General features: G+C 40.9%; 1 protein-coding gene across 2 annotated transcripts in view; it reads right to left on the minus strand.

Moving 5' to 3' along the window:
- The window catches only part of GRM3 (glutamate metabotropic receptor 3), a 213,888-nt gene that overhangs the window by 7,884 nt on the left and 193,565 nt on the right, over nt 1–12,439 (minus strand). For both annotated transcript variants that reach the window (XM_084784384.1, XM_084784383.1), the window contains one exon: nt 6,322–6,496. In XM_084784384.1, coding sequence (XP_084640510.1) covers nt 6,322–6,496 — 175 coding nt within the window. The remainder of the gene's footprint in view (nt 1–6,321; nt 6,497–12,439) is intronic.

Consider the following 12,439-nt stretch of genomic DNA (forward strand, 5'->3'; position numbering starts at 1 on the left):
ATACCTTCAGTGTCTTTCTTTCAGGTATCAGGATGACTTTCTTTCATTGTTTCCTTCTTGTCTTTGTGCAAAATGTGGCCTGAGCAAAGAGGCCATCCCTAGCCATGCTACACATAATGATCACTTCTCTATCCCCTATGTGCTTGATATGCCAGATGCAATTTCTCAGTCCCCCATGGAAGTTTTTACATTTCTTACCAACACCTGTTTCATAATCTCTTATCAGTGTGGTTAAGTTTCTTCTCTGTCCCATTAGCATGACAAGTCCCTGAGTGTAGAATTTGTTTCATCATGGAGAATGAATCACATTCCCCAGAGGTGATTCCTAGGCTCAAAATTCCTTCTTCAATGAATGAACTAAAGATTGTTTGTGCCCCATTTTCACATTTCCTGGTCTGAGGACCCTCCTTCAGCAGTCATCCGAGGTGAGGTGGAAGTTCCCCACACCCATCACTGTTTCCCACATGAGACACTTTTCTTGCTCTGTGGGTACACAAATATCCCCATTTAGGAATAGTCCAGATAATTTCATTTAAAGTGAAATAGAAATAGGGAAGATACGTTAGTAAAGCAAATTGGTCTTTTGCTTGTTTTGTTCTAAGATACTCATCATTTAAAACAAACTATAGATAATGCCTGACAGTGTTCTTAGTTTTCTTTTAAAGTTGGCATGTTCATGTAATTTTGAACATGTGCAGTGTTCATACAGACATCTAATAACTCTGGGGTTACATGAACTGTGTTTGACTATAAATAGTTTTAACATAATGTTGAACTCTAGCTCAGGAACGCTTTCTGTATTGCTTCCTGTTCAAAGGCCCAACACAGGAAGGGGGAAAATATGATGTAATTTAATTCAAAATCCTTGCTTTTAAAAAGGACCACTTACTGAGAGAAAGCACGCCTTTGCCACAAACATCTAGTCACTACTAATGGTATTCCTTTATCTGTCCTTATCCAGTTACATTTTCTGGGAACATTTTGGGTCTCCCCTCTGGACTACCATGCCTTGTCTCTGTGTACTGTGGTGTCGTGGAGACCTACAGTTTACAATGGACGTGGTTATGGTGTTGGACTTCTGGACATGAGCTGGCACTGGAGAGGGAGCTGTGGCCAGGATACTAGCATAAGTTGCAGCTAAGTGTGGAGCTGAAAGAAACTTTTAAACCATTCATTTTTCAGATGGCCTACCATATCAGAATATATGTTTTTATCTTTCAACTGAGCCAAAGTAGAGGCCAGGAGAGTCCATCAAACATCTTTTGAGAGCTTTATTTATGACTTTATTTGCCAAATCCCTTAAAGCATCTATGAGATGGGGTGGGCCCTACTTCTCTCATCTGCATGGGTGATTATTACAGTCAACGATCCTTAGTAACTTTCCTGCTCCGGTCAATGGCAACATTATACAGAGGAGGAAGAGGTGCAAGCCTGCAGTACTTGTAGGTTTGCTTATGTCCACTGGAGACAATTCTCCCATCCTCACTGAAGGCGGGTGTGGAAGCTCTGGAGTGAAATTCTCAGACTGCTGTAGACTCTTCAAAGGGAAATGTAGACTGACATCTATTTTGAATTGGGTGCACTTTGTTTATTTTGCCTGCAAGCAGGTGGCTTAACTTTCCAAATGCTCTAGGCTCCTCAGGCATTCTCCACTGATTCATGCTCACAATATACTTCTGGCTGTGGTGAGGAAGTTCAGCTCAGTGTGTGTGGCCAATAATGTGCTGATTTGTCTGGCCAGGCGGTTACTCGGCACCACTGTGAGACTTTTTTGAATCTATAGTGTAGGCATATGGTACCATTATTTTTCTGGAGTTGCAATGCAGAGAAGGAACTTGGCCATTATTTGATATATTTCAGCTTATAAAGTTGCATTCAAATTTCACCGGTGGTTTGTGCTCTGCTCATTAGCACTGTCAAAGGCTTTAAATGTGCACACAAAATGTTGTTCTTATATGCTTGTTTCTCTTGTTGCCACTCTGAAGAAATTTAGGCCGTGTCACTAGAAGATTGTTTACTTGAGGTTTTATACTATTTACTTCACTTTGTAATGTAAAACTACTTTGTAATAAAAACTAGTTTCTATTAGTGGGGCAGTTTACACATCACCGTACCACTAAGGCAGGTAAGTTTATTTTGCTTGCAGGCAAAATAAACAAAGTGCATCCAATTCAAATAGATGTCAGTCTACATTTAGACAGAGGAAACTAATTTCCACCTGGCTAGAGGTCCTCCTAGACCCAGATCTGGGCATCGCTACCAGAAGCCTCTTGGCCAGTTGTAACAATAATGACATTTATCCATGTAAATGACCCTTTTGAGAAAGAGGTCCCCATAGGACCAAGTGTGAGTACTGAATAGCTCTGTAAGACTATAGGGCACACTTCATTCCTACCCTCCATGCTGATCTATGCTGATCCTAAGCCATTTTTACTGCTGGCAGTCTGACCCATATAGCTCCCAAAGGGTTTTGCGCTGCATAAACTCATGCGTATTTCTAGTGTGTCTCCTTTAACAGTATGCAGTTCCATTTACATGCCCAGCATATTGTCTTAATTTGCTGTCTTTGGGAAGCAGCTCTAAGAATCCTCTTTGCTTCCAAGCAGAACAGAATAAGGACTGACCTCTTTTTCATCTCGCTGTATAGGATATGTGCTTAAGTGAGTGGGTGTGGGGAGCAGCATTGCAAAGACGAGCTTAGGATGTCAAGATGTCTAAGTTATACTTCCCCTGGGAGGAGCCGTCTTTATAAGTATCCAGGTGATGCTGTTCTCAAAATGACTTCCTTGGAGAGTTCTAGAGGGAGGCTAGGAAACAGCTGGGTAAGTACGTGGCCAGTGGTATCCTAGGAAACACAGCGGCGTGGCCAGTGGTATCAGGAAGAAAGCGTGGGGAAATGCCACTGTTTGAAACCAGGGTTGCCCTCCACTCTGAAGCCCATAAAGCAAGCTCTTCCTGAACTGCCTGCTATGAAACAAAGCCAGCAAGTATGCTTATTGTTGCATTCTCAGAAGCTTCTTCATGCATCACCTCCATTGAAAAGCTATGATTTCTGTTACAAACCAGATTTTGTCTTTGCCCCAGATCACAGAATCAGAATATATGTGGGTGAAGCCAGGAGACCTCTACTTCAAATAGATTATCTACAATTGGGAGCTCTTAGCCTGTGGGTATAACTAAAGAGGGAAGAGTTAAGTAAATTTTTGTTCTAACTTCCACTGCATATAATAAAGCAGATACAAAGGGAAGTGTTCTTTTGCACATAACAATATACAGAATATTTCTTAGCGATCAGTTCCCCCAAAGGTCTTTAACCATACCCTTTCTTTCATGCTGACTTCTGAGAAACATGCTTTTCTATGTTTATAGTAACTTTATATAAATAGATAGTTTCCTGTTATTTATGACCTTAGTGTCTGGGAATAGGCTGACCCGGACTGAAAAGTAATGTGTTTTATCTGCCCCTGTCTCAGCAAAGGACTAAGTAGGAATTAATGTGACCTTGAAGTCACTAAAATCCCGGGAAAGAGTGCCACACTGAGGTCATTGAGGGTTTGGAAAGTACAGCATAATAAAAGCAACCACAGGTTCCTTGGGAGTTGGTTTAGTCCCTTCCCTTGACTATGGGTAGGTAGTGTCCTATCCTTGAGTAGACAAAGCCCAGGACATTCTGTGTGGGTTTCCCAGCTGGCTGGGTTTTGCTGGTGCTTTTATGGAGCATGCTTTCTGAAAGCCGCGTGGGGTGTCTTCCTACCACGGTGCTGAGCATAGGTGTGAGACTAGGATGCTTCTTCCAGATCAACGCAGTCTCAGCAGGAACACCACAGGAGGATGCCAAGTAAGGTGTTATGAAGCAGATGAACTGCCCACCCAAGGCTTTGGCTGAATTCCTGATTCACAGAGCTATGGGAGGTGATAAAAGAATTGTTTTAAACCATTTGGGCTATGATGCTTCTTGTGTAGAAATAAATAAGTGTTGAAAAGAGAGGTTTTAATGATTAAAAAATATAAACCCCAGAAAGAGACAGAGACAGAGGAAGAGAGAAGAGAGGTAAGAGATGAGAAGAGGGAGAAGCCAGGTGAGAGAGAGGGAGCAGGTGAGGTGGGCCTGTCCTTAAATTCTTATATGACAGTAGGTCAGTATTCATCAACTCTGAATCATTATCCTTGATTTGTGAGATATACCTTTTCATGTGAACATGCTACTTACGCTCACATGTGTCTTTTTTCCCCTCATAACACATTCTAAGATTTTTGTACTTCTTTTCTTTTTGAAACATCCCAATGAATCTCATGACTCATTTGTTGGTTAAACCTTTTATAGTATCAAAACACTGCTTTAGATACAAAGCTTTATAGGGTCAGGGGCCCTGTCCTAGTGGAATGCTGGGAGTTGTAGTTCTTGGAAAATAACAAAGCCTCATGAGCTCTGGACATATTCCAAATATGATACATTGAGTAGACATCTACCTAAAGCTCTAAGTTGACCATTGTCAGATTAGCTTACAGAGCAATAGTGAGTTCAGTAATAGTCCCAGCCCAAAAATTTTGGGTAAATGGATATTTTCCAATTTTTGAAGAGAGATTTGGACAGGTAAAGAGTGCAGGTTTTTTCCCCAGGAATTTAATAATCTCTACCACATGTATTAGAACATGCTAGTACTTCTGAGCTACTGAGGTCTGGCTTAAAGGTATCTGTTATGACTTAAGGACTATGTTGTTCCAATCAAAGCCAGGAGCTTTGAGCTGTCTGCAGATAGGGGAAACCTGTCCTATTCAGACTAGGGTGAGTGCCATGTTGTTTTCTAGGTGAAGTCATTAAGCACCTAGCTGAGTAACTGCGGCATGCTTTCTGGGAGAGGCAGCATAGACTGCAGTTAGGTGTACTGGCTTGACATCAGAAGTAGTAATGCTAAGTTCTGATTCAGGTATTTTAAAAACAGAGGGCCTTGTTCAGGTTTCTTTATTTCAAAAATTGTGAACATTAAATAAACACACACACACACACACACACACACACACACACACACACACTGCATTTAACACAATGCCCACTGGAAGAAAATAGAGGGAAAGTGATAGTTTCTGTGGATGACATTATTTTTATTGCCAGTTTTTTTTAATTGTGTGAACTAGCTAGATATAGAAATTTTGTTTAGTTAAGAAATGAGCATGTTTCTCCATTTTATAGATTTTTTTCCTTCACTATTGGGTAACTGGAGAATTTAGGAGAAAATGTGTGGATTCCTGTGTCATAGCAGCTCAGGGCTGAAGAGCTATGGGTCATGCGGTGCATCTCAGAACACATGTGTGCTCCTGCCGTGTCAGCCCTCCCTCTGATGGGAAAGGTTGCCCTCTTACATTCCCTACTTTGTTGGAGAAACTCAGTAGCTAAAGCACTTGTCAACCTGTGGTGCTGAGCTATTTTTAAGTATCCTTTCTAATTGACTGGAGGCAAAATTTTGAAGCAGTCGTTTGTCTCTGTCACTCCAAGGTCTCCCTCCCTGGTGGCTTCAGTCCCTTCTCTCTCATACTCAGTCTCTGAAATTCTCCTACTTTGTACTGCAAATTAACTGAAAATGGTTTAAAAAGCTGCCTGCTTCAGAGACCTCAAAAGACTGAATCGTGTGTTGTGGGATGACAGTGTTTCAGTCACTGGCCAGTAAGGGAGAGAATGGTGATCTGGAATCCTGCTCAATAGGTCTCTCAGCTGCTTTCAGCTAGAAACCATTGTGTTGCTGAATTAGGAAGATCTAGCACTTTCCAAAACCCTGCCATGGGATGCTAGTTGGGTTTTACCGTGGTTTAATACAAAGGGACTAAACAAGTGCCCTTATTGAGAGGATTCACCACACCCTTAGCCTCCCATGTTAACAGAACTGCTTTGACTTTTGAAAATGGGTGCTATTAACCAGTAGCCTTTCCTCTGATCGTCTGCTCCCTTGCACCTTTGACCATGTGCATCCCCCTAGTCACTGAGTAAAGTGAGGCAGAGGGCAACTCAGGACTCTCCTATGGCATCCTAGGGGACTACTTACTGCAAAAAGATTAGAAGCTCATCCCATGACTATACAATCTGGTCAAAAGCTTAGTTAAATTAATGGGCTGGATGTCTCTCTTCCTTTGTAGTCTCCATCTGGTGCCCAAACAGACATATGAACTCTTCTGTACTGTAACCTTAGCCCATAGCTCAGCCTGATACACATTCTAACTTAATAGAACTTATTAACGCTCATCCGGGAATCTGTTGGGGGACAGGCATGCTTTGTTGGGGCCCCTGCTGCCCTGGCTCCTCAAATGGTGCCATTTAGGGATACTTACACTGAGAGTATGTGGTCGCAGTTCCGCTGACACTGAACCTGTTGAGGTGAAGTCTGTGTGTGACCACGTTCTTCTGCGGTTGGAACAGGACAATGTGTACCTTGGGGGCAAACAAACAGCCCAAGACCACGAAACCACTCAAGCTCACGGAGATGCACATTGTTGTCGTCTGCACCTATAAGAAAGGTTGCCTAATGAGTGTTCAGCTGTAAATTCCATCCTGTAGTCAACTAAGGAGAACACAGAGGCGAGTCCGAGTTAGAAAACCAGAATCACTGTAACTGTTCTTTTCATAGCTAAGTCTATGTGCTAATTATATTGGCTCTTCTGTGTTTGGGATATTCATGAAAACATTGTTTAGGATTTCAAAGCAAGCATCATTTGTGTGGGTTGCTCCTGACTGCTTGCCAAGACTTCACATCGCCTTTCTTGTCTGCGTTGTATTTGTATAACGATATTTATGCAGAGCCAGCGAAGCCGGAATCTTAAATAGTAAAGCATAAATATTCAGTGATTAAAGGACTAGATCGTGGATGGTTGTCGTCAATAAACTTGGCTCGTTCAGAGTTCACTTGTCTAGATCCTTCAGTAAGTCACACGATTAAAAGTTTGTGTTTACCTACAATTCTCTGTTCCATTTAAATTTCCTAGGGCTCTGACTTGATCTTCAAATTCACAGCAACATTTGACATCAATAATCATTTTCTTATTTTGTCTTGCTAGACATATCCTTTGCTAGACTGGGTGACTGTTTCTGATCTCTTCCACCTGAACTTTAAGGTCTGTAGTGTGTTAGACCTTGGGTTTTTAATATCTCCCCTTCTTCATTAAGTTCTCATGATTTAGATACTGCATATATTGCTTCTTTCCAGGTATCTATTAGCTCAGACCTGTTCTATATGCTTTCAGATTTCCATATTCAACTGTCCCTATCACTCAATATGTTTATTTAATAGGAATAAAGGAAGTACACATAACCTGAACTTGATCTCCTTTCCTAAATGTTTCAATCTGAGCAATACAAATATTTAAAAACCATGTGAGTCATCTTTGAACTTTCTACTTCCTTAAACCCACTCATCCAATCCAATAACAACTTATGTTGGAAGCTAATTCTGTGTAGGTCTCATGTTTCTACATGTTTTGTAAGCAAAGGCTCTAATTACCTTCATTCTGAACGCCCTTTTCATAGCTATTCACATAAAGAACTTAGAACTACTAGTCTACTCCTAGTGCAAGAGGCCGGCATCCCCCTGTGTGAGAAGTGAGGCTCAGAGACTTCTACAGATGCTCACAGTTGGCCTATTGCTATCGATGCCAATCACAAAGTCTTTTTTAGTTTTTTTTTTGTCAGCAGCAATGAAGCTAGCAGGATAACTTATTATCTGATAAGTGGAATAAAATCTCATAAATTGCAGTCTCTGGCAGGTTTGGCAGTAAGGATGGAGTTCCAGCTGATATATGGCTTCTTAAGAGGGGAAACACAGGGTCTCAAGAGCCAAAGCAACTCCGTAAAAATAAATAGCAAACATGTTGTCAAAGCTGTATGGCCCACCTGGCATACTCAGATTCTGCTCTACTTGTTGCCTATGAAGTGGGAAGGTCTGTAGATGGGATTGAATGCTGGGTTGCAGGGAAAGGGTTGCAAGAGAGCAGCTAGTCCTGTGCTCCCACTGTTTCTCGATCTTTTTCTGAGATGAGAGAGGGTGGTTTTCTCTACAGCAGTGTTCAATACCATTTGGTACTAAAAACAATATTAAATTTGCTCCGATTGGGCAGCAAGTTCTAATTCCTTTCACATAGAGTCATGAGATTTGAGCCTCAATAATCAGCAGCAGAAGGACCTTCAGAGAAAGCAAAAAAGCAGGTGAGTCATCTGAACTTTGATTTATTTTGAGAAGCTGAGAACACACTTGGTACTTGTGGGTTCAGGGCACTTGGTTCTTGTGGGTTCAGGGCGCTTGGTACTTGTGGGTTCAGGGCACTTGGTATTTGCTGCAGAAAGAAAGCCATAGTGGACTCTCTCAAGTGGACCCTTTAAGGTGACTTTTCAAGATGAAAATAAAAGGTTTTAGTTTTTGCAGTGCAATTTGAGTACAAAAAGGAGCTTTTGCCTACCTTTCTCTGGACAGAAAACCTCTAGGCTACCCAAGATGGGCACTCATGTGCCTTTGTGCACTTTCCTGAATTAGGCACATTCTTTCCTTTTTTCTTTAAAAAATATTTATTTTTACTCTTTGTCAGCTTAATGCATGTACATAATGTGTTTCTGTTCTTTTTACCACATGTTCCCTGTCTCATTTACCCTCCCTCTTCTACTGAACCTTGACACAGGTCCCCTCCCTGCTTCCCTCTCTTTGTGTGTGACCCACTTAGTTCAGACTGAGCTGCCTGCTTGAGCATGGGTGGAAGACAATTTGCTCATATGAACAACCTTTCAGAGGCCACACCACTGAAGAAAGCAACAGTCTTCCCTCAGCTTCCACGAACTGTCAACAGTCCTGCTGGGAGGGGTGGAACCCCATGAGCTACTCTCCCATGCCTGATGAAATAGGAATGGACTCAGTCTTATGTGGGTCATGTGCTGACATCCACAGCAGCAGTGAGTTCATGGCTGCACCACTTGGGTCATGGCCAGACCGTGTTTTACTGCAGTAGTCCTCAAACTCTGGCTCTTATTTTCTTCCTCTCTTCAACAATATTTTTTGTGGTGTGTGTGTGTGTGTGTGTGTGTGTGTGTGTGTGTGTGTGTGTGTGTGCGCGCGCGCATGCATGTGTGTATGATAGATGTCCTATGTAGACCCCAGCACTCTGTAGTTACTTATGCTCTCTAGTTTGTATTTACTATTAATCATTAAAAAAAAAAAGCATTCTCTGATGAGGTTTGAGAGCTACACTAGTACATAGATATAAATATAAGTGCTCGGATGATAGGTTGATACTATGTCCATTTGGCAAAATAATAGTAATGAGTTTACCTTGGAGACCTACGATTGTCCCAGCCATGGATTCTTGGCAAGGTTAACAGTACCAGCATGAGTACCTCTTATGGAGTGGGCCTTAAATCTGAATGGAGATATCCTATGTGGGAGAGAATGCTCCTCAAAGCTATAGGTTATTAAACCAAAATCTGAGAGACAGATTAGGGTCCCTTCCTCCCTTTGAGTTGCTGGTCAGGGAGGCGTCAGAAATAACAATACAATCTAATGTTATTGCTCTTGGTCCCTCACCAGAACTTGATGATAAGACCCTGTTGCTGAAGACAGGACATAGAGAGGTCAAACTAGAACTGAGCTAGAAGCTTGATTACTGCTGGCTGGTTTTTATAATTCTTGAAGGTGCTCTGCATGCTGCTGGGAGAGAAAAGGCACCTACTGAAAAGCTACAGTATTGGTTTCTTTCTTCTTTATTCAGGGTGTCACTATGTAGATTAGGCTGCCTAGACCTGACAATCATACTGCCTCAGTCTCCCCAGTGCTAGGATTACAGGCGTGTACTGCCATGCTTGGCCAGCTGGAACATTTGAGTGCAAAAAAACCAATGGATCTTAGGTTGAGCCCCAAGTGGCTTCTGGGAGCAAATGTGTCTTGCTTCTTGCTGTGGAGCTTCACCATCTCTCCATATTACATGGTTCCACCTCATGCTCCATCATGATTTTAGCTGCCTTAGCAGAAACACACTGAAGTTTAGAGTCAAGTTCTCTCCATACTTGAGGATGGTAGAAGTCTCTGAGCACCAGATGCAGTATGCTGGGGAACTCAGGAGAGGGGAGAAATTCTAATTTGTATATCATGCTGGCACGCAAATCACCCTCTTATCCAGCTTTTTACCAAGGAGATAAAGCTGAGCCAAGGGCAAGGCACTTGTTTCACATGTAAACTTAGGGGGAACACTGACAAGTCAATAATTAAGAGGAATTATATTTTAATGCTGTATTTTTAAAGTCAGAAACAATGCTAAAACGTGTAATGAGCACAATACCAATAATTAAACTAGCAATGGGATCTGTGACAAAGCAGTGTTCTGGTGTATTCAGTCAAGTCAGGAAAGTTGGGCCTGTCCTAATCAGGGCACAATCAGGTATCCCTGAGTCCAGTTCCCATTGTTTTCTAGAAACAGGGACCTGAGGTTCCCATGCAGATGGTGACACTACAGTTGCCGCTGTGGTTGTGAGTGACAAAGTCCGTTGTGTCTGAAGCAGTAGTCACACGTGCTCTGCCTTGTCCTGGCACTGTGGCAGGTTATTTTGACAGACTTCGAATATAGTATAAAAGCCTTTCAGACTTCTTGACAGATTCTATCTCTATTTCTAACCCATCCCAAGTGATAACACTCAGCTGCAGCTACCACAGCCTAGCCAAACAGTCTAGTCAGGCTCGGTGCTCTTGTGTCTGCTTTTTTTTTTTTTTTTTGTCTCTGCTTTTTCTATTACAATGTGAGACCATGATTTCATTCACCTAAAAATCTTCCGATTGTTCCCTTTCTCATAGAAAATAAAATTTTAAATTCATTGCTATGCTATATAATGTCCTACATGATTTAGCTTCCCAGCCAACCTCTCACATCAAATATCTCTTATCTTTATGTATTGAAACGCAGCTGTCTATACCTTTCTACCCTAGCACATTTCTGCATAAGAGTATTGGTTCTTGTGGTTTCTTCTGTCGGCCTTGTAGAGTTTGGAAGCTTGGCTGCTTCTCACTTGACAGAAAACCTTCCGCAATAGTCACTTGCAAAAAACGAAGGTGTCAATTATTTCTAAAATAATTTAAAATTTGATATATATGTTTAAAATTCCTAGATTCCCAATATGAGAACATTTGGATCTCATTGTATTTGACCTTTGTCAGAAGTCTACAGCTGACTCTGCCTTCTCCTCTCACCATTGCTCTATTAATCTTATGATTTCCACAGTGTAAGGAAAGTTCTGGTGTCTTCAGCCAGTCCTATCTAGTTAGTGTTTTACTGTATTGTTATCATACAAAAGGAAAAGTTCAGTTGTTGGGGCATGAGCAATAAATGTTAACTTCTACAAGATCAAAATTTTATAATGTTATTTGTGTTTACTTTGGGGAACATTTTTTACTTTACTTTAATGAGCAGGCAGCTCACCTGAGGATGAGAGGCAGAAGATCAGATGTCTAGGGCAGCATGATTACCATCACAACTCACTTTCATTCCCAATACTTTAAAGCAGGCTCACAAGGGATGGTAGAGTAACATTAAAAAAAATTCAGTTGTCCATGCCGATCCATGGGGGGAGTGTATATATAAGGACAATACTTGGCGTTAGGACCTCTAAAAATATTAACAATGCTTGTCCATTTTATTCTAAAACCCTGACTACTCAAACCCTTTTGTGCTTCACATTTTTTGCCTTGGATTTTTGCTTATTAAATCAGGATAGTACCTCTTTTAAAGATTTTTAAGTTTTTACAGGTCATCTTACCATATTGAGCATTAAAAGGAATCTGAGCATTATTCTAACATTGACGTTACATTCCTAATTTGTGCTGATTATTACTGTATGCAGTACATAGGTTTCAGATATGTGTTTGTGAATAATGTGAATTAAAGACAACAGCCTTTGTCAGGCTCTCCACACCATGCTTTAGGACTTTTATCCTTCAGAACATGGTTTTAGTTGGTTGAAGTTATATATATATGAAAAAATAATTACTTTTCTCATATCATATTGAGGTTAATCATAGTGCATATATGTGTATATATAATATATTGAAATGTGAAAATATTATAGAATGACAAATCAAATTTATAAGCTCACATACTTACCTTTTTTATGGGGAGAACAAATAAATATATTTTTTATATTCTCAAGAATGCAATCTTACTATTAACAATAGCATGATGTGCCATAGACATCTTGAAGATTTTTGCTTATTTGTTTAATTGTTTTTCCTCTTTCTAAGATCTGGGATTTGCTGTGCCTTCCTTTTGAGATTCAGGTTCCTAGATTTTGGGCAATGTTGTAATTTCTGGTAAACAGAAGACTTGGGAACTGTTTTTACCTATGGGTTACTTCATTTTCTGAACTCATGCTATAACAAGGAAATGGGCCTGTGGACAACCGTGATCTATGATGACCTGGAAGATAGAG

The sequence above is a fragment of the Acomys minous genome (assembly GCF_964271855.1).
Source record: "Acomys minous genome assembly, chromosome: 6".
In the NCBI taxonomy this organism is placed as follows: domain Eukaryota; kingdom Metazoa; phylum Chordata; class Mammalia; order Rodentia; family Muridae; genus Acomys; species Acomys minous.